We start from the raw sequence: 23905 nt of genomic DNA, 5'->3' as shown, positions 1-23905 counted from the left end.
AAATTTTTTTTTTTTTTAATTTTTTTGGGAAGACTCTCTACCTAAACTTCTTTGTGTGCAGCCTAAGCCTGATTACTAAATCAGTATTGACAAATATTATACCATCTTGATTCTTTACATGTGAAGATAGTAGTTAGTGAACAATTTTTGTTCCGGTTTTTTTTTTCTCAGAATAATAAATTTCTTTTGCTGCCAAGTACGTCTTTTTATTGGCTTCTTTTTTCTTTTTTTCTTTTTTTCTTTTTTTCCTTCTTCTTCTCCTTTAAAGTCTAACAAAATTGACTCACACCAGTTCACTCTTGAATCTTTTTTTTTTTTTCAAATGATTTTTGCGGATTCTTAAACTTGTGAAATGTATAGTATTTAAGTTTTAAGTCAATTATATGTTCATCAGAATCATCACATTGTTATATATATATATAAAGCCTATAACATTCACATCATGATGATTCTTTTATTATAGGCTAGGACACTAGTTGAATTTTGGTGTAAACAGAATTTGAACTCTAGATCTATTATTCAATAACAAAAGAATTTACTAATTGAGCTAATTGGAATCCACAAAAAGAAACTTAGTTAATTTGTCTCTTTAGAGAACTCTATTGATATGATTGAAAAATAAATGAAACAAAAGGCTCATATTTTGTTCAATAAAAAGTTTTTTTATTCGTTCATTTAATAGTTGAGTTAGTTCAAAGTTCAAACATAACTAACTAGTGAAATGCAAAGTATTCCACTCCCTTGCATTTTTTTAAGTCATTACTATGTTCATCACATGGTTACTGTGTGTCCCTAGTGAACTTTGTTGGTAATTTGTAAATAAACAAAAAGCTTGAGCTTAGCTTAAGAGAAATCTTGTTTATATTTGTTTATTTTGCAAACAAGTTATGTTAAAACAAAATAATGTATTTGTGGACGTGTGTTAGTAAAAGACTCAATTTAAATAATAATAATAATAATAATAACAACAACAATAACATATGTTATACATATAAATGTATAAAAATAAAAATAATTGTGTAAATAAATGCATAACATGTCTTTTTTTTTTAATAATATATATAGTCCATTTCATAATTACAAGGTTACTAAATCTTTTTCTTTTTTTTGAGGAAAACAAGGTTACTAAATCTAATTCTTATAAGTTCATAAATGAAAACATTATATCTAATTAATTCAAATAATATAATTTCGTTTGGTTTCTAATTGAATATCTTTTCATGTATTTGTCTTGTATTGAGGTATACCAAAGATATGAGTAAAAGTGGAGTAGTCAACTAAAATTTAGTTATTAATTACTATTATAGAATTGTAAAGCAATTAAAAATTATAATTATTATGTTTATTATATAAATAGAAATAATGAGAATAAAATAACTCATAAGTAAATTTCAACTTGTTCGACAAGAAAATAAACCAAAATTGAAATCAAAATATAGCTTGTGAACAGCTTTAGTTGGTCTTTGGGTCAAGCTCTTGTAGGCTTTGGTTTTTAGTTTGTGTTAGGTTAAGGCAAAGCCCAACTGGCCAACTTTTTTGTTTGGGTTAGGTTGGGTCAAGCCTGTATGGCCGTATGGGCCTATTTATCATTCTTTTTTTTCTTTTTCTTTTTCGCTTGGGGAGGGGTGGGGGGTTGTATGTGGACCAGTTGGACTGTGGCGTGACATTGTTATCTTTTTATTTAAATGCATCTAACTATATATAAAACACTTTATATGAGATATTTTGAACACAATTTCCTTTTTGTTGTATATTACAGTTATTTTGTTTGTTATCATTGATGTATGTAAGTACTTATTATTACTCTATCAATGATAGCTCAATTGGTCAGTACTTTCTTTTATTTTCAACGAAGATATTTAGAATCCTAATTTCCCCTTCCATTGTAATTATCGAATTATCAAAAAATAAATAATAAATAAATTGGTTAAACGGAGTACAATCATTAAGGAATTTAAATTAAACCACAAACAAACCGAACTTGAACCAATGGAGAGGCTCCAGACAATTAAGTGATTAACAAAATCATGCCAATGTCTTTTTTTAATGCAAAATCAAGCCAACTATAAACAACCTCAAATATTTTTCTAAATAAGTGTGCACTCCATCTTAAAATTTTAATGTATGACACGGTCCGCAAACACGACACAAGTTTTTACGGGTTAACCTTAGACTTTAGCAAGTTCAGGTCATAATTGAGTCAAGTTCAGGTCATAATTGAGTCAACCCAAAATCAACACAATAAGAAACGTGTCAAAAGCGGGTTGACTCTCTCCTTGATTTGCAATTGACACATTTGACATATTAATTTATTCGAGTGTCAACAAGAAATGGCTTATCACGACCTATTTAACTCATATAACAAATAAATATTCATTTTATTTTAAATTTATCAAGTACTTTTTATATCCAACCTATATTTTAAACTTAAAAAGAAAAGTATGCAATTACAACTATTAGAGAATTTACCAGTTGAGTTAACTGGAACCCACTTGTTTATTAAAAATTTAAAACAATATTAATCAAGTCAAACATGTTGAAAATGGTTGCTTATTTTAAACGGGGTAAATGGGTTGTATTTGTGTCAACCCAATTTATTTAATATTAAGAGGATTAAAATGGGTCGTGTCACATTTGTGTCAACCCAATACGACCCGCTATTAAACTTGTCAAATGGGTCATGTTGTGTTAATTTGCTTCATTAGTATATTGTATTAGGGTTAAAGGGTCATGACACGATAGTTAAATAGGTTGTATTTGGTTTAAGCCATTAAGCCAAATACTCCGATCATAACATGACACGCCGACAAGAATTGACACCCTAAACTACAATCCTTATCTACAAGTAACACATGGCAAAACATGACGGAATTCATTAACCTAACTTGAACCCGAATTTTCTTACCCAAATAAAAAATGGGTTGACACGTGATCTGACTTGTTTTATGGGTCAACTCGACCCGACTTGACTAACACATGACCCAACCCATTTTTTAAAACCCTTTTTTTTGGTTAAAAAAATAAAATAAAATAAAGACATAGTTGGTTTACTTGTTTGTTATGAGCATTACACTATACAACCCAAACTCAATTGACAAATATAATGTAGGTGGTTTTTTTTCCCTAAAAAAAATCTATTTAAAAAAAAAAAATTGGATGATACCATTAAAACATGTTTTTATATTTAACGTCATTCAAATACAATGGCCTCAAGAAAACAATTGAGACTTTTATCTAGTTGCATGCAAACAAATTGATGATTGCATGCAATAAATAAAGATTGAGGCATTCTTCTTGCTTGAATAACATGATATGTAAAGATTCTTAGATATCAAATTACAAAGTACATACCAAGATAATCTGACTGCAGTAGACTTAAAAATATATATTTGAAATTATAAAAATGTATAAGAGAAGTATTCATAAATGTAAAAAGAGTAAAGCCAAAGTATTTAAATGAATTGACATAAATTATGAACGTTTAAGCTTATTTTTTAACAGTCCAAAGCCGAAATAAAAGACAATATTTTATGAGATGTAAATTTACAATAACATGATATTTATAAAAGAGACCATGTATAAATAAGTAAGCAATCAAATTTTGATGTATATTCCCCAATTGAAATAGAGTACCAACCACAATGCATCTAAAATTAAACACAACTATTAGCTTATTTTTCAAGATATTAGATTATGAAATTAGTTTTCAAGATTTTAAATTTTTTATATGTTTTTATTCTTTGTCAAAGTAGCTATCCATTTAGGCATTTGTAATTTTGTTTTATATTGTGGGACGTTGATATTGTGTAGTAGTGAAACTTATATGTTTGTTTCAATTAGATTTTCAAATGGTAGACTAGACTCCATTGAGCTTATGATGTTGATTTTGATTTTGATTAGGAATGTTGGGATTTGTATAATTTTATAATTATTGAACTAGTTGAGCTGAGATCTTTCTTGATATGGGTGGTGTAGGGATGAAAGGCCCAGGAATGTATATTGGGCCGTGGGCCTTTTCCGAGAAAGTTCAGCAGTCTGAGGACAATTAGACATTAGTTAAGACATACAAATTAGTAGGGTATGGAAGGATTCTGCCATGAAGGTTTGGGAAGGTAGCCCAAGGAGAAATGCCTCATCGGCTAAGCAGAGCAGATGACAGATCAAGAGCAACACTCTGGACGATTCTACTGGTAGGGATAAACATCAAGAGGGAATAGGATAAAGGGAAGCTAAGAAATATCTAAGAGAAAGCTGCTACCACTGCATTAAATGCTCAGCAACTAACTCTTTGGCCACATTAATGTAGAGGTGATACCTGAACAATGATATTTAGCCTTATAACTACCCCCAAAGACTTCAGGAAGGTGTTGATGGGATAAGGATCAAAGCAAGTAAATTGATCTACACGTGGAGGGTGGAGATGAAGCAAAACAAGAGAATATAAGGAAGAAAAACCCCATTACAAGAGGATCATCTGAGAATCTACAGAGAAAACATTGTACCAATAAGAAGTGTAATTGTAATCGTAATCAAGTCTAAGAGAAATAAATACAAGAGCTACTCTCCTCGAACTTTGCCAAGGAAGATTTTCTACGCACAAAACATATTTATCTTTGCTTTCTTGTCATCTTTAACCCATTATGATTATTGTCCAACTCATTGAAGTATAGTTTCAAGCCCACTCTTTACAAATTCATTGTGTTGGGCTTTTTAGGCCTTAATCCTTTTATCTTTTGGGCTTAGGATCCAAAACGTGTCCTCACAGGTGGTGTACTCAAAGTAATACATTTCACATTAAATAATTTGCTACATGACTTACCAAATGGAAAATGCATTCCTACCAACCACAAAAAAAGTGGCAAATAATTTTTTTTTAAATAAAAATATTTTCATTTCGAAAATACAGGTCAACTCGCCCAACTCAACCTGCACATTCGCTTTGCCACGTTTGTAGAGAGACTTTTATTTAAAAAAAAATCGAGTAACATAAAAATTAAAATAAGTAACTTGGATCCTTTGCCAACGCTAACATTAGGTTTTTGTTTGCTTGTTTACAGGGCCCTTTTCAAAAAGTATATAATGATAATTGTAGGGTACAGAAATTTAATAAGGTAGTAATGCCACGTGTCATACTTGAGGCCGAGGAGTCCTATGTAGTTCCGAGGAAACCATACCCTTGGATAGTAAGGCCGGAGGGGTGAGCCATGGCCACGTCAATGGCACATCACCAAAGGAGGCCACACTGTAGAGGAAGAAGTTCAGAGAGGGGGTTAGCCCTAACATGGCTGGAGGGACGGTAGCTACCACCACATTTAATGCACATCACCAAACTCTCTTGCAGCATTTATGTGGAGAAGACCCCTAAACAATACTATCTTGGTTGCCGCAACTCACAAAAGATTTGAGAATGCATCTAATGAGACAAGCACTCAAGTAGTGGCCTACATAATCAACAAATGGAGGGTCAAGATGGAGGGAAAGAGGCTATAAGGGGAAGAGATCCTCTAGGAAGAGGAGGTTCATTTGAAAAACGATGGAGAAAACACTGTAGGAACAAGAACTGAAATTGTAACCAAGTCTGAAGAACTATATTCAAGAACTACTCTCCTCGGATTTTGCCAAGGGAGGATTTCCTTAAACAAAGCTCATTTTTATTTGCTTTCTTACTATTTTTAATCCACTGTGTGCATTATTTAGTTCATTAAAGCCTAGTTTTCAAGCCCACATTCTACAAATTCATTGTGTTGGGCTCTTTGGGTCCTAATCCTGTTACTTCTTGGGCTTAGGATCCAAACCGCGCCCTTACAATAATAATTTGATTGTTACAATTGATGATGCGAATAAATTCAGTAGGCTGGATGTTTTGGATTTGAAAGGACTACTGGATGTCTTAATAGCCTGAAAAAGAAAGAACAGTGATTAAAGGTGACCGGGGTCGCCGACCAAGAACCCTCCAATGTCAAAATTAGTTTTTCTCTCTCACATTTTGGAGTTCCAACTTTTCAAGAAATGTCAAAAAACGTACCTTTACCGAGCCTGTATGGGCATTTATATACTGTGCCCCAAAAACAGTTATTTAGATTCGTAACTTCTTCCATATTTTTAGACAATCAGAGGGTCAAAGGTAACTTCCACAACTGCCACGAGAGTTATATTTCATTCTTTTGCAACTGCTGTTGACGGTTAATTTCTTGAGTGGAAGTTACAGTGGTGAAACCAGGTATTGCTCACGCCTTGGAATCATAACCCATGGTTATTTAAATAAGAGAGCGATACATGGAATTTTCTAAGTATCATGGATCATCCATGTGCTTTCCTAAAAAACGCAAGTGTGCTCTCCAAAAGACATGTTATGAAATTAAATGTGCCCCTAAATTCATTTATTTGTTCCATTATGACAAACTACCAAGAGAACCACTATTACCAAACAAACAAAGACTCGAAAAATTTCACATTTTTTTGACAACTTACCATGGTAGTAACTTATGATTATTGCAATACCATTTTCATATGAACTTCTGAATTAATATTACTATAATTTTGTTTTTGAATTAACATTATTATATTTTTGTACTACATTATTTATATTTATTGATATGAATTATAAAATCTCATGCTAACTATATTTATAGAATACAAAATAATTAATTACAAACACCAAATTAATTGTACATCTTTTTCTTCTTTTTTTTTTGGCTAAGAATTGTACATCAATCACAAGATGTATATATGCATTTTGAATTAGACTTAATTTATAAAAAATACTACTACTGAACTTGGGCTTTTATAACAAATTGAAGACTTCTTAGTTCTTACATCAAGACCCTATGTAAGAACTAAGAATAGAAGGACAAGGTATCTCATTCATAAAGACATGTATAGTCTCTTTCACAACACATCAATGTCGCATCAAATCAATGTCGCATGATTGTAGAACCCACATATGATAAGAAAAAGGAAACACAATACGAAATAAAAAAAGACTAAAGAGTGGAAAAAAAAAAACTCTATACAATCATCAAAAGGAAGAACAAATTAAAATAAGGATAGATTCCCAAACTTTGGATAGGAATTTCCTGAAAAACTCAAGCGTGCTCTCCAAAAGGCAACATGCTGTTATATTTACTGCACAACATTACCTGTAAAGTTTTCCCACAGTTTATATATATATATATATATATATATAAAGGAAAAGAAAAGGGGCGTCCATCCATACCATAACCTTTATATTTATTTTTCCTTTTCCCCCTTTAGCGAGATTCCATCTAAGGTACAGCAATGCTCAATCACAATCACTTCCTCTTAAAAAATAGAAACATAGTGAAAAAAAAAAAATTCAAAAATCCATGCCCTAAAGGTACCTACTTGATGATATTAAAGTAGGCAAAAAAGAAAGAATATATATAAAAGCAAAAAAGCAAAGGGTGAAACAAAAATATAATCAGAATGAACCTCAATTTTTTAACCCCTTTTTTTCCTAGAGAGAGATAATTCCAAATGAAAAAAGCCTAAACAGCCGCTGAGATGATTTACATGCAATTACAGTCACATTAGACCCAAGTCCCCACCATACAACCTTACATCACCCACCACATAATTTAAATTTAAAAAAAAATTAAAAAAAAAGCTAGAGAGAGAAATTAAAAAAGAAAAAGAAAAAAAGAAGAAGATAAAGCTAAAGCTAAAAAAAAAAAAAGAAAAAACATCAATTAGCAGAGACTAAACTAATATTATAAAAAAAAAAAAAATTCTCTCTCCCTCTCTTCAGTCTTTAGTAGTCAGCTCAGAGCCGAGCTGAACTCAACACCCAACTGGCGCGACAGCCGGCTTGACCTTTGGAGGCCTTCCTCTCCCTCTCGGCGAGCCTCCAGTTGGAGCCGCAGCCGGAACCGAAGAAGCCGCGGTCTTAGCCTTCTTAGGAGGACGGCCACGTGGCCTTCCGGAGCCGGCCGACGCGGTTTTCTTGGTAGGCGAAGGCACCGGAGCAAAAGGGTCTCTGGGCTTAGGCGGACGGCCTCTGGGCCTAGGCGGAGACGCCACGGCGCCGGGCGACATCGGCGCCTTTGGCTTGGGTGGACGGCCACGACCACGCTTCGGCGGCGCGTTGGGGTCTGGCTTCATGTAGTTGTTCTTGACGAGAACGAGCTGGCCGCTCTGCTTCATCTTGTTGAGGTGGTGCGACAGTAGAGTCGAGTGAGACGCTGGGATATTCGGGTAGGCAGTCTCTATGTGCTTCGAAATAGCCGATTTGTTCGCTTCGTTGTTCAGCGCCTCCACTGCTGTCATAATCATCTGAGAAAACATAACAACAACAACAACAACAACAACAGTTAAGAAACATCAATTTCCCCGTCAATTATAGATTTTTTAGTTATGTACATAGTTATAGTTAATACCTCAGGATAAAGCGGTAGAGTTGTAGGTGGAAGAGATTGAGATTGAAGCGTTGGAGGAGGATTAGGGGCTTCTTCAGTCGCCATGAGAGTAAGAAATGCAAGTTAAGAGTGAGTGAGTGAGAGAGCGAGTGAGTGTGTGTGAGAGAGAGAGAGAGAGAGAGAGAGAGAGAACTGTAGTAGGAGAGGCAGGCAGAGTGAGTAGGGGGGGGGGTTGGATTTAAAATGAGGTTTGTTAGGGATTTGGATCGAGGGAAAAGGGATGAGACACTTGCTCTGGTAGCCTAGGTTGAAATGATCTAACGGCTGGGGGTTGTGTTTTTGGGTGATGATCGGACGGTTCTTGTTCGCATCACACGGATCGATGACGTGGCTTAAAACGCTTTTGTGGAGTTACCAATTTGCCCCCTTTCTTTTTTTTTTTTTGAATTTCATCTCTTGTTGAGAGCGTTTCGAATGTAACTCGGGGGGTGAAGGTTGCATGAGCTGTAGCGCAAAAAAGTTTAACACGTTTCAGAATTTGATTGGTTGGAAGATTAAAAGTGTGGAAGAAGCGGGAAAACATTTTCGGTTGGGCCAATAGGATTTTGACACGGTGATAGTTCACGTGGAGTTGAGCTTGTTTGATTTTTAATTATAGATTCGAAGACTCAGATCCAGCATCCGAGTGCGGAAAGTGGGACCCGGGTTGGGGGTGTTGTGGTCCACGGTGGAGGAGAGACAGAGTTACGGTTGTGTGCGTCGGAGGTGTACGTGGTACCATGGCAGAGAGCGTTGAGAACTGAGAAGGATCAACAATGTTGGTTGGTTGGTTGATTGGCCACTCTTTTTAGCTGACATGTGTCTTGTCTGTAGACATGCACACGCACTTACAGTTTACACAAGCACAGTCTCTCCTCTGTTCCGTACAATTATTTAAATCAGACAGATAGAAAGATATGTTTATGGATATAGATAAGGATGGCAATTTAGATTCGGTCCGCGGATACCCGGCCCGGCCCGACCCTAATGGGCCGGATTTTGCCCGGCCCGATAAAGAATAGGATCGGGTCTGGGTTTTTTAAAAAAAAACCCGAAGCGGGTTCGGGTCGGGTCCGGGTTTTATAAAAAAATCCGAAACCCGACCCGGATAAAAACCCGGTTATGGAGGATAAGACATTTTGTAAGAATTTCTTAGTCTTTTTCATTTGTTAGTTGGAGGATAAGACATTTTGTAATTTCCTAGACTTGTGGGATTTATTTTGTAGCTTTTTAAGTGATTTGTTGATTTAAAATCTTAGTTGTGATTTGTTGATTTATGATTAACTTATAATTTGGTTTGATTTGGTTGCCCTATAATGTGGCCTAAATGCCAAATTTTGGCATTTGGGCCATGTTAAATGGCTTGAATATGCTTGAATTTAGGGAAAAAATTTAATGGGCTTCAAAAAAAAAAAATTTTTTGTTAGGCTAGATTTGGGCCCAAGAAGATAAACGGGGCCCGCGGGGCCCGTGGGGCCCGGCGGGGCGGGTATGGGCCCCGGAAAAAAAAACCCGATTAATAATCGGGCCGGGTCCGGGTTTCGGGTCTTGGCCCGCGGGTCGGGTCCGGGTATGCAAAAACCCGGCCCGAACCCGACCCGTTGCCTTTCCTAGATATAGATATATATTTTTTTAAGTTTTTCGATAATATTTTCACAACAAATTCATAACTAATAACTCGTAATAATTTATCACTTAAAATTTAAATTTATTGTGAAAAGATTTACAGGCAGCAATCCGTAATTGCAATAAAAAAGAAGGATACAGTGCAAAACTGACCCTCTAAATTTCTTCAGATTTTATTTCAATATTTTAACTTTGTATTTATTCATTTCAGTCTTTTAACTTTCAAGTTTATTATTCTTTTTTTATTTTGAGCAGCAACTTTCAAATTTATTCAATTAAAGCTTTTTTATCAACTTTTTTTATATGTTGTGGTTAATTTTTCAATTTTATAAATTTTTCTTCCAATTTTTTAAATTAAAAAAATTCAATTAATGATTGAAAAGTATTTTTCATTTTTTTTTTTTTACAAAAAAATTTAACAAAAGTTAACGGAAATAACTTAATTGAATAAATTTAAAACTTAAAGGATTGAAATGAATGAATGAAAGTTAGAGGGTCAGTTTTGTATTTTAGCCTAAAAAAAAATCATATAGAGATCCTGTGAGATGGGTTGAAATTTTTAGCTTATTTACAATTTTAATTTATTTTTGCTACTATTCATAGATTTTATTGCACTTTTTGATACTATTCATAAGTCTCATTGTATTATTTAGTTTTTTTTTTTTTTTGTTATGCTTTCAACAAAAAGTTTTTAATTTCAGTTAAATAAGACTCATATTCGCACTTTAATTTGCTTTGATATCCGTAGGACATATTGGGTTGGATTCATGTTGGCTTTGGTGTATTTTAGTATTTTCAACGAAATACTTCAAAATTCAAACCTCCTTTTTTTGTGATTATTCAATTTAAAAAAATAAAAAATTTATCGCAAATCAATTAATGATGTGAAACCTACATGTCAACAAATTTAAATAAAAATAAAATGCAGCCACCTCATTTTTTTTTTTTTTTAAATGCATGTACTTTATGCTGCTCCACACAACCAATTAGCTTGGAGAGAAATCCCAAAATTTGCTCAATATATTAGTTTAGGGATTTTTTTTTTTCTTTTTAAAGGAAGAAAATATAGGATGATAGGGGCATTTGTTTTTGACCCTACAAGGGCATTGTCGAAGACAAATTTGCGTGATGACACGACACTTGATGGGCTTCGTTATGGTGACAACATTTGAACGGAGAGCACGTAAAATTTGCTGTGGAGAGAATTGCCAAAATTGAGGGAGTATTGTTCAATGGGTTGTAAATCAAAGATAGGGTTTTAAGTAGAATAAGAGAAGGACTAGCTCTTTTTATTGTATTTGATACTTTTTCTTTTCTTTTCTTTTTTTGTGGTCTTCTTCCATTTCACTTTAGGCACATAATTGATTTTTGAGAGGGTGGAGGGGGAGGAGAGGGGATTTGATCTTTTTTATAGTTGGTGATGCAGGCAAAAAGTCACAAGATAGAACATGTATGCTTTAAGATAGTAACTTTTGAATCCACAAGGAGAATTCTAGAGTCAACTAGAGAAAGAAGAGAAAAACCCTACTAAAAATATGATTTAAAAAAAAAAATCTAAATGTCCTTGGAAGCTACAAGGTGTATAATGACGAAAAGAAATTATAGGGTTGTTAGGAGTCACTTAGAAAACTCTAAGGTGATTCTAGGCTGGTTAGGAGCCTTTAGAACACCCCATTTTTGTGTTAAGCATTAAATTAGTCTAGAAAATAGGAAAACTCACAAAAGAAAATTACAAACCAAATCCTACAAACTCTAGTTTATGTTATAAAATAGATGAGACCTTATTTTAATTTTTAAATTGCTAGTTTTTTTTTTTTTTTTTTTTTGTTGAATAAATATTTTATTGATCACCACAACAAGGGGAAAGGCAAAAAGGAGAGGGTTTGGGTCCATTTTGGCCCATTGGTGTGATACCAAGGCAGGGAAGCTAGAGATAGGCACTGGCCCAGTCCAATCATACAAAGAAGTTCATTGGACAAGAAGATGTGTAGGAGCATTATCTTCTCTATACACAAAAGAGAAAAGAACAATTTACAAAGGATTAACATAAATACAAAATGTCTTCAGAAATCCATTTAATGCTCTAGTAAGGGATCACATCAGGGCTTCTCAGCGGATCAATAACATTTCAATCATCGCCTTCAATAACAATATTAATGAATCCTTCCGAAACAACCCTTTTAACAACACATAAGGCAGCCTTTGCTTCACCCAAGAGAGGGTAACTAGGTGCCAACTGCTTAGTGTATAATAATTTCCCTTTCTCGTTTATGGTTATCCTTGCAATTGTGGTTTTATATTCTCTAATTGCTGCATTGAACCTAACCCAATTCTTTGGATGGGGCTTCCAACCTTTCTCCTTGGCTGGCTTCGTTGGTAGACTATCCTATGCTTCTTTATGCTCCATATATGATTTGAAAATCTGCCTAGATAAATCAGTTGGGGAACTTTTAGTGTCATCAACCCTAGTTTTGTTCCTTTCCATCCAAATATGATCACACAAAATAATTGCATAGAGTTGAAATTCATCTTCTAACCCCAAAATTGCTTTAGGCTTAAGAATGAACTTGACCCAATTTTGGATAGAGGGGTTCTCCTTGTTGCTCAAATTTTAAGGCCACAAGGCTAACAACCATAGTTTCTTCACCCAATCACATTGGAGAAATAAGTGCTCTAGAGTTTCAGGAGCATTGTTACAAAGGCAACAATCAAGCAATGGGAGAGGGAATCTATTATTAAAAACCGTTCTAGATGAGATAATTTCCCAAACTAACTTCCAAATGAGGTTCTTGAGGCAAACTTGGATTTTTATCTTTCACAGAGATTTCCAACCATTAGTGTTGGAAATCAAAAGACTTGTTCTTAGGAAGACTGTTGAGCTAAATGAATATTTATGGTTCTGTTGATTGTCTTAGGTTCAAATAATTCAGTTAACTTACCCCTATCCCATAGATAAAAAAAAAATTACCATAAATATTAAGCTTGAATAAGCAGCGTAGGTCATCTCATAAAGCAATGAGTCTTGATCCTTAAAATGATTCCCTTCATGTCACCAAATTTGATGCATTTTTATGTTGACTTGTACTAGTATTTTCCTACCTTACAAACTTCTTACATATTGACTTCAGACAGTCTCTTTATTCAAGGAAAGTTTATGTCGACTACTCTACATTAGTTGGTTCGGTTATAGGGTGACAATGATAATGTGGTGGTTCAAGATATAGTAGTAAGAATAGTAAAAGTAATGGTGGTGTTACAGTTTAGTGTAAAGTGGTGATTGGTGGGATGTTGGAGTTGATGGATTTGTGTTTGTTTTCGTTGTTCTTTTCACATACTTTCTTAAACAGTTTTTTCCCTTTATACGTTTGCCTTTTTAAGTACATTAAATTTGGAAATGCCTCTTTGAGCCCTCCATTTTTCTCATATGTTCTTTTGTACCTTTGCATCTAATAAGTCTTTTTTTCTTCTCCAAACCCATATGCACACATAAGCACTAACCCCGAGCAACTATTATCCCAAATCCATTGAATAAAAGCTCTAATCATCCACACCACAATTATTATTCTTAGTAGAAACACATTTAAACTTCAAATAACAAAATCAAACTTGTATCTCACAGAAATGTTTCTCATTTATATACAAAAACAATTCCAAAATTTCAATTCAAATCATCCCAAAATTTTTAAAATTACTCACTTCAGTTGGAATTAGTGCCCACATTGAAGCTGGGTGTAACAACCTAAGGAGAAGCGCTAACCACATCTGTCCTATACCTCAAAAGGACTATTCACAATTGAGGCTCCTTGCAGTTGTTAATAAAACCCAGTTCAACCCAGTAAATTATTGATGTAGGACTCATCACACAGTCAATCAAATTGGGGCATTACAATCTCCCCCACTTAAATCTCTAATGTTAGGCCTGTTCATGGGTCAGTCTGGATCGGGTTTGTGCCCAACCCGGAACCGACCTGACTAGATTGGATGCCCAGAATTTCAACCCGCCACCGACCGGAGTGGCTAATTGGATCAGGCGGATCTGACTTTCAATGGATGGCGGTTGGTTCGGTTGGAGTTGGAGATCTCAAAATCGGCCAAAAACTAGCGAGTTAACGCTGAATTTTTCTTGAAATCGGCAACATTTCAGAGATATTTGCGCTAGATTTGGCGAAATCTCACCAGATTCTGCGAAATCTCACCAGATTCTGCGAGATCTCACCATATCTAGTGAGATCTTGCCAAATCCAGTGGAGATTCAATGGATCTAGCTGAGATCTCACCGGAAATGGCTGAGATCTCGTCAGATCTAAAAAATTTTGTCGAAAATTGCTCTTTTATCTATTCGGTTGGGTTTTGGGGAGAAAACCCGCCAACTTACTCACGGTTTTCGGATTCTGGAGGCGAAGACCCACCGTTAATCGTCACCGGCGCCGGGTCGACTGATTCTCGGGCAAGGTCAGATAAGTTGGCCAGGTGGGTCGGGTCTCAGTTGTTATTGGACACTCTTACCTAACGTCCTCGTTAGGGTTCACTTTGTGGGGTAGTGTCTCTGAGCCCACACGGAATTACCGGGCCAGCTCTAATACCATATGTAGCAATCAAAGGAAAAACGATAGCCATATCTACGCTATACCTCAAAATGACTAGTCACAATTGAGGCTCCTTGCAGTTGTTAATAAAGCCCAATTCAACCCAGTATATACCCGATATGGGACTCATCACACATCCACACCCACACACATCACATAATCAATCAAATTAGGGCATCACAATCACATATGTAACAACCCAAGGAAAAACGCTAGCCACACCTGTGCTATACCTTAAAAGAACTAGTCACAATTGAGGCTCCTTGTAATTGTTAATAAAGCACAGATCTACCCAGTAAATACCCGATGTGGAACTCATCACATACACACATCACACAATCAATCAAATTGAGGCATCACAATCTCCCCCACTTAAATCCCTAATGTCCTCGTTGGGTAGTATTTCTAAGCCCACACGGGGTTATCGAGCCGACTTTGATACTATATGTAACGACCCAAAGGAAAAGTTCTAGCCACATCTATGCTATACCTCAAAAGGACTAGTCACAATTGAAACTCCTTGTAGTTGTTAATAAAGAACAGATCTACCTAGTAAATATCTGATGTGGGACTCATCACACACCCACACACATCACACAATTAATCAAATTGGGGCATCACATTGGGCCTTGGGGTAAAATTTTCTTTCAATTTCTTTAGCAAAACTTAATGGCACAATTAGGGCAGTAAATGAACTCCGTAATTGTTCATCAACTCAGATTTGGCTTGATAAAAAACTCATTCATGCTTATTTGTTTATATATAAGCCAAGTTTCAACCTTAGTTTTAGACTTGTTTAATAAACATGCTAAGCCTAGGCAAAAAGATTGTCAATGAACAAGCTTGTGAACAATATGGTTCAATAATAAACAAGTCGAGCTTAAACTTGTTTATATGTTTGGTATAAGCTTGATATGAGCTTGAAAAATAAATTAGTAAATCATTAATCAATTTTTATTGAGGACTTGACTACTTGTCCAAACCAAATGGATTTGATAATATGTTTAATATGGACTTAATAATGTATTTGTGTTAGATCTCAAGCTCAAAAGCTTGATATTGAGCTTGAGCCTTAAGCACAACTTGACTAATGAATCGAGCCAAGCCAAGTTAAACTCAAGCTTTTGAACTTTTTGACGAGCTCGAGTTTGAACATTGTTTGTAGGCTCGTTTTGAGCTCAACCCGAGCTTGAACATTTTACTTTCGTTGTCAAGGGGAGCTCGAATATTTTGTACTTAAAAGTTTGATTCATTTAAAAATTTAGGCACAATATTCTTTCAACAACAAATCAATTTAAATTATATATCTCCAAATCAAAAGAAAAACCCCTAATATGTTTTGTTGAGCAAAATTTAGGTTATTTTTCCCAATTTTGTTTTGTTTTATGGAGTAGCATGAACAATTTTTTTTTCCTTGTATTCAAAATTTTCGACACATGATCTACGATACTAATTGACCAAAGTTACATGAATTTTGTTTGCCATGTCAAGTTTTTTCATCTATCACTTAATGAAAAGGACCTTTTGAGAAGCATTTATTTATATATTTTTTTATACAAGGCAGAATTTCTACTTTAGCCTAATCTAAGTGTATTTGTGTGTGAAGTTCCCTCCTGGAAACTTAAACCTCGGCCCTTACCTCCCACACCCCACAAGAATTTATACTTAGTTTTTGAGAAGCATTTTAAAAAGTATAGGAACTTGTTTTGAGGAAAAAAAGAAAAAGAAATATAGGAACTTAAATGAAACATTTAAAAGTCTAGCGATTGTTTTGAAAAAAATTCAAAGTTTGAGGAGCAAACGTATAATTTAACCAAAAACAAATATAACATCTATAATCTATAATATATATATATATACACACACACACACACCCTATAACAAAAAAACGTTTGACTTTTGGTTTATTTTTTAATATTGCACCATGTAAGATTTAGAGACCTCATAATTTTACATGTCATTATTGTAGTATTTATATTTATTTAAATTTAGATTATATTACATATTTAAACATTCCATTAGAATATCGCCACATCATATGTTCTTAAAATGGTATAATAGATAGTTCCACATACAAATGATCATAATAAATGCATATTAATAAAATTAATAAATACCATTATTATCAATTTCATATTATGCAAAAAAATAAAAAAGAAGTGCTACATCCATGGCATTTTCACCAAAAAATCATAAATGTTAAGTTACTATTTATTCTAATTTAACTACTGGATTACTTTTTTCTCCACCAAAAACAACTCTTAACAACTACTACTTTGTTGTGAAAATGTTGTGGACATAACTTTTTTTTAAATTAAGAGAAGAAATCCACTTTAAAAATATCATAATTACATATTAATAAATTATCAAAATATAATAATTACATATTAATAAATATAATAATTAATAAATTTAATATTAGAAAATAAATTAAAGAATATTGATAATTACCATAATTAATTATTTTCATATTTAGACCAAAAAAGAGAGAAATCTGATTAGTTATAAATTAGGGATGGCATTTGAGCAGGGCGAGGCCGTAGAATAAGCTTTTCACCCCGCCTCGCCTTGTTTTCTCTTGCCCCATCCCCGCCTCGTATGGCGGGGAAAACTACCTTGCCCCATTCCTGCCCCTTGGGGCCTCACGGGACTCAGCCGCTCTACAAAACTTTACTCTGTGTTAATCTGTCTCACCTCGCCCCACACTTATTTCATTTTTTTAATAAAAAATGTTTCATTAACATGAATTTACAAGAAATTAAAATTAAATCTATTACATTAAAATCAAACTACTTTTTAGTAAGGAGTGATATTGCTATATATCCAAAGTATTTAACAATACAATACTACAATAAAAACAAAAAGTATTAATGTTCGTGCATTTAAAATTTTATTAGTATAAAGTAAGTTTTTAACACTAGTAAAGCGGGGTGGGATGAAGAAGGAGCCGAGCTAAAAAGCCTAAACCCATTCCCACCTTGCCTTTGAGTGTAGGGAAAAAACTTGTCCCATTTTCACCCATCACCTTTGCGGGGCAGGAAAAACCTACAAGAGACGAAGCGGGTTGATGCAAAATTGCCATCCCTAATTATAATAAATAAATATTTAAATGAAACCCAAAACAAGCTCTTACTGATCAATGAAGCCCCATACAAAGTGGGTACTTAGGCTCAAGTCGCCCGTCACACGTTAGGCTTTAGAGTCAGCCCAACTACTACATTCACAGACTTCTCTATAAAGCTTGATGGGCCTCTTTATTTAGTCAGATGACTCGGATGTATTTTGGAACGTTTGGGCTTGAGACGAAAACCCAAGTCTTCGTGATTGGGCCATAGCAAAATCTCCTCCCACTCAAGTCAACGACCAAGGTTCGAGCATCAAACTCTCAGCTTACCCCATAACAAAGAGACCATATCGAGGTTTTTTTTTTTTTTTAAGAAACAAGAGACCATATTGAGTAGATTGCACAACAATAAATCTAGAGTCACCAAAAAAATTCCACAATTACCAACTCAACTATTATTAGATTAAAAGAAGAAATTAAAAAAATATAAATAAGAATCAATAAAATACTTGCCAACTCAACTATTGTAAAAAATGTTTTGAAAATTGTTGTATTTACAACATTTCTCTTGAATCGTGTTCACCAATGGATGCATTTGACAATGACAAGTTTTTATTACAAAATTTGTACATCCAATAGGGACTATAATCTACCCCTCACTGGTCTTATATATGTACGAAATTTAAATGTTTGAGACACATTTTATGAAGCCTTTCTATTCTCATATATAAAATAAAAGAATTTAAATAATCATTAACAAAAAAAAAAAAAAATCTACACTGCATTCGTGAACTATATACTTACATATAAACAGACAAAAAAAACATATCTATAATGAACAAAGAATTACAAAATCTCCTCTTAGAATGAAGACTAACTTTGCATGGGACGTTTCCCACGACGGTCTAATTCCGGGGCAACTGAAGTGGATGCAGTTGTGGTTGCAGTTGCAGATGCAGTTGTGGTTGCGGTTGCAGATGCAGTTGCGGTTGCAGTTGCAGATGCAGTAGAATAGCTCAAATCAAAAGTACGGGAATCAGATTCACCAGAAGTTCCACCAGTGGATGATAGTCCAGGAGGCCTGCGAGATCTCCTATATCGAGATCCGGGTACTCCAGGTCTCGTTGGCTCTTCCAGATTGCCAGGTTTTTTTGATAGCATTACCACCACACGTCGCATGGTGGGTCGTAGTTGAGGATCGCCTTGTGTGCATAGCAGCCCTATTTGAATGCACATTGCTACTTGCTCAGTGGCTGCTGATGATGCTAATGCGGGGTCCATGATTTCCATGTGCCTGCCCTTCCTGTAAAGCTTGTATGTCTGTAGAAACAATAAACCACAATACAGCTCAGAAATGAAATTAATAAAAGCAAGCTAAGCCTAGTTTTGATGAAGTGGGAAAAAAAGAATATTTTCTGAATAAAAGTTTTGAATTTGCTACAATTCCTATAGTTCATGTCACATTCACAGAGAACTGGGATTCTTGGTTCGTTAATTTTGACTAAGTTTGCCAAACCTTGCATTACAATAAACCTGATCTATAAGACAAGAAAAGGTTCCGTAATGAGGTTTCTTGTCGATGGTTTTTTTAGTATAAAATGTCTTCCGCATGTTTCTTTGTTTAAAGAAAACTATGGACAGATTACACATCATAGTGCACGATGTTGATTGGGCTGTAAAATAAAAAGCACACCAACTTTGACCAAGGCCCACCAGGGGAAGAATATAATTACTTGGCTTATCATAAATCATAAGATTATGAGATTATCAAATTAATTAATCGCTTGGATTATTATCTTACCCAGTCAAGTAGATTTTGTGCATCGACATTTAAATTGAATGATGAATTCCTTTGGCCACTAATTAGCTCCAAAACAAGAACCCCAAAACTGAATACGTCAGCCTTCACCGATAGATGACCATGCATGACATACTCTGGAGCCATATACCCACTATTTTCATGAATGAGAAATAAAAGAGTTAGAAAAACATTTATCCAAAGCATTTGATTCATGCCAGATAATAAATAAATTAGAGTGCTTCATAACATACTTGGTACCAGCCACACGGGTGTTAACATGTGTTTGATCTTCCGGGAAGAGACGGGCCATGCCAAAATCAGCAATCTTAGGGGCCCACTTATCGTCGAGTAATATATTGCTTGCCTTGATGTCTCTGTGGATGATGCAATTATGTGAGTCTTCATGAAGGTAAAGCAAGCCCCGCGCAATGCCAGCAATTATGTCAGACCTCTTCTTCCAATCAATTTCCACTCTTCTATTCGATTCTGTACTTTGACCCAAAACAATAACTATCAATATGACCATAAAGTACATTGATTTATTATTCAAGCATATGAAAAAAAATGTATGACCAACATCTAAATCAATATTTTAAATGTTAATCAACCTAGTGGGTAGAGACATCGGATTTAAAAATTGTTGTTTGTCTTCCACTATAAGCCACCACGATTGTGCTACAGGATTAATGAAGAAAAATGCACAATTCAGGTTTTGGTAGCTTAGAACAGACATTCAAAATAAAGGGTCAATCAAGGTCTCAAGAACGGTCTCCTTCAAAAGAGCCGTCTCCTTCTCAATATCCCTCACACATCCACCTCCCCTCCCCCACACACACCCAAAAAAAGAAGAAAAATCTAAAAGGTGAAAACAAGAAAAATGAAGATATTGACTAAACATCCTTTTTTTAAAAAGAATTAAAGGATTTTGACAACCACAAATAAAAAGGGGGCATAGAAAAGCTATAACAGAGGTTCAATAACTAAGATAACTCCATACATACTACTTGAACCTATTCAAGTTAGCTTGCTCATCCACTCTAATGATTTTTGCTCTATGAATACAACCATTGTTTCATGATGAAATATCTTTTCCATCAATAAAATCATATACCCCACATTTTACACTTTTGCAATAATTCATAATCTTCACAATATAATTAATTCCTTTATGGCTTGTTTGGATAAAAGTATATGGAAAGAAGGATTTGGATTTCAATCTTTAGTTTAACTGACTTGAATAAAGTATGAAATGATTCATTTTTTCCTGTTGATGAAATTTATGAAGGGGTTTGTACTTAATTTATATGTGAATTTGAATGATTAGGTGCAAGATATTATTTCAAATTTATAGTATCACTAGAGGTTTTTTTTTTTAACAAAATATTTGAAGCTAACATTATCATATGTTGTTAAATTAAAATCAAGTAATTTACAAAAGCAATTATTCTTCAATTCCTTTGATTTTAAATCCTTAACTCCCAGCGCAACCATAAAGAAAACACAACTTGTTGTGCCCTAATCATTGATGCATAAACCTGTTAAAAATGTTTAAATCATAAAATATTAAGCTAAAGACATCACAACTAACAGGTGTTTTAAAGAAAGTACAGCTATTTGTCTCCAAAATGTTGATGCATAAACCTATTAAAAAACATTTAAATCACCAAAGATTAAGCTGAAGACATCATATGTAAGTAAGTATTTAATGACTACTACGTGAACCAAAAATATCAGCTAAAGCTAATGCAATGCTTTTGTAGAATTGTAGGTGACAATTGGTATTGCAGAATTGAATATTGGGAAAAACTATTGGTAAAGAAGAAGAAGAAGAAGAAGAAGAAGAAGAAAAACATGACAAGATTATACCAAAATCCCATACATGTATTAGTGGATGTTTTTGTTTATAATATCTTTTCACATACATTTCATTATGGGTTCTAACTTCTAATGAAAGGCTCTCATGAATATCCCCAACAGAGGTCTACGACATTCTGAGCATGTATTTATATGAACTAGCATCTAAAGTTTGTAGTATCAGAAGCCACTTGTTGCCAAAGGGCAAATGTGAAATTCCATACTTAGCATCATACTCTGATCCAACTTAGAACATGCCTACATAAAGATGTAGGGGAAAAAAAGATTTTGAGGTTATTTCTGCAAATGTCTATTATCATTTCCATTTAATTAAAGCGGTTGTTTAACTATTTCTTCTAGACTTCAAAAGTTATAATGAAATTTTTTTTGAAGGGTGAGCATGTTTCATGACTGTTGTTGTTTCTGATTGCTCATATAACATGGCTGACCAGAACAAATTGGAATAAGAATTGAAATGACCTGAGTTGGGTTTTAAGAGAATTGGGCATTTGTTTTATTTTAAACCATTTTAATATGGATTAGATTTATAAGAAATCTGACCAAACTATTCAGCCAATACTCTTTTGAAATGCATAAAAAATTGGTGATTTTTTTGCAAACTCAGCAGCTGTGATTCTGACTAATATAGTGCAAGCTATAAATAGCAAAGACTAAAACAAAGAAAAAAATTTGAGATGTAAATTATGCATAGCTAGCAAAGATGCTCAAAATATTTTCATTTTGTTACTACACTAATACTATAGCAGTTGTGTTACTATAAACTTGGAACCTAAATATACGGCAATTTTCTTTGTGTTTCATTCAATTGCTAAATAGTAAATTCCAATATATTAGAAAATGAGAGTAAGAGGGGGTTTGGGGAGGGGGGATGAATGTTAAGACAGAAAAGCAGTAGAGAGTAACAGAGAACTTACTAAATAGAAGCTTGTCAAGGCTCTCATGAGCGACATACTCATAAACAAGTAGCTTCTCCACCCCATGGACACAATACCCCAACAAATTCACAACATTTCGATGCTGGACACGTGCCAACAACTTAGCCTCATTCATGAACTCTTTCTTCCCTTGGTTCGAGCTGTGTGAGAGCTTCTTCACTGCAATCTCTCTCCCATCCTCCAACTTCCCCTATAGACAAAAATGTGCCAGAACTTAGAAGAAATTTCAATGCCCTTTTAGGTTACAAAGATACCAATTAAACTCTCTCCCTTAGGGAGTAAGGACTAGCCAACACATTCAAGCTAGATGAATCATTATCATCTGGAATGCAAACATGATATTAGTGATTGCATTTTCTCTTCTAAATTGTTAGTATGATCTTTCTGTTACCATTACCAACAAGTAAAAATTTCATTCTTCCATAGCTTTAGTTACAAGTAAAAAAAGAGAAACATAAAGTCGATTAAGTCCTACAAATTATTAATTCGAGTAGCATCATTGTACCAACTCAATATAATGCGAAGAGATTATAGAAAATATGGCATTTTCGTCATTTTCAATTCTTTTTACATCTCAAAACGCAAATAAAAATGCTAAAGTAAAAAACTTACAAAAAAAAAAAAAAAATCAACCTTGACGGCTGAAGCATTTTCTGATATATATGAAATTACTTTTGATATATAAATGTTTCCAATAACAAAAACATTAAGAGAAAAAGAAAATTAGTACCAGGCCAAACAACCCCAGCAAGAATAGTAAATCTACTACTTTCTCAGAAACCAAACAAAGTTTTAAACTTTCTGGGAAACCCAATTGAGAGAGGGATCTTAATCTTACCTTGAAAACAGGTCCAAAGCCACCTTCACCAAGCTTGTGAGTTATGTGAAAATCTTTAGTAGCAGCAACTAAGGTCTCAAAGGGAAATAGCTTCTGTTCTTGTTGAGCTATCTTCTCCAAGTCTTCTTCATTGCTTCCCTCTAATCAAACCCAAAAAAAAAAAAAAAAAAACATCATGGTCAGCAACAATCACAAAACAATAAGCAAAAAAATACGAAATGGGTTTTGCTTGTTACCTTTGCTTGAACCGAATCTGAAATGCTTAAACATATTTTGAACGAATTTTTTCGACTTGCTCATTGCTTTCTCTGGCTCCCAAAACTAGGCCATGAAAAAAGAAGAAGACTTTTCTTCTTCTTTTAATTTTTTTAATTATTTTTCTTTGTATATAGAATTTTTTTTTCCCGGTGGAATTGATTCCTGGGATTTCGAGAATTCGTAGGAAACGTTGTCCCGTGAGAAAGAAAGGTAGGAGATAATAATGAAAATTTCTATATTTTTTATGATACCCAATTATATATTTTTTTCTCTGAGTTTCTGTGCGTTGGTTTTTGTGTATTTGTATTAGTATGGGAACAGAGAGAGAGATAAGCATCATCTAAAGTCTGAACAAATCAAAACGAAATTTTGTGAGCGTGTTGACCTGAGGACCACCCCTTCTTGACTTGTTGGCAGGAGTCAGGAGCCACGAGCCAATGTACGAATATGAATATAAATATAAATATGATTATGAGCTACTACTTTTCTTTTCTTTACTTGTGTAAAT

General features: G+C 34.2%; 2 protein-coding genes across 2 annotated transcripts; both read right to left on the bottom strand.

The window, feature by feature from the left end:
* Window positions 1-7438: 7438 nt before the first annotated feature.
* On the bottom strand, window positions 7439-8643 carry LOC142626862 (HMG-Y-related protein A-like). Its single transcript, XM_075800570.1, has 2 exons — window positions 8397-8643; window positions 7439-8292 (listed from the first exon to the last, which is right to left on the bottom strand). Exons 1-2 carry the CDS (start codon window positions 8478-8480, stop codon window positions 7801-7803), a joined length of 576 nt encoding a protein of 191 aa, XP_075656685.1. The 5' UTR covers window positions 8481-8643; the 3' UTR covers window positions 7439-7800.
* Window positions 8644-18390: 9747 nt separating this feature from the next.
* Window positions 18391-23705, bottom strand: LOC142629598 (cysteine-rich receptor-like protein kinase 43). The gene is made up of 6 exons (XM_075803607.1): window positions 23376-23705; window positions 23140-23279; window positions 22281-22491; window positions 19743-19977; window positions 19492-19642; window positions 18391-19010 (listed from the first exon to the last, which is right to left on the bottom strand). Exons 1-6 carry the CDS (start codon window positions 23437-23439, stop codon window positions 18564-18566), a joined length of 1248 nt encoding a protein of 415 aa, XP_075659722.1. The 5' UTR covers window positions 23440-23705; the 3' UTR covers window positions 18391-18563.
* Between the last annotated feature and the right edge of the window lie 200 nt (window positions 23706-23905).

This window comes from Castanea sativa, chromosome 3 (assembly GCF_040712315.1).
Source record: "Castanea sativa cultivar Marrone di Chiusa Pesio chromosome 3, ASM4071231v1".
NCBI classification, from domain to species: domain Eukaryota; kingdom Viridiplantae; phylum Streptophyta; class Magnoliopsida; order Fagales; family Fagaceae; genus Castanea; species Castanea sativa.
Note: the sequence above shows the minus strand (reverse complement) of the source record. Positions and strands in the feature narration are given on the sequence as shown.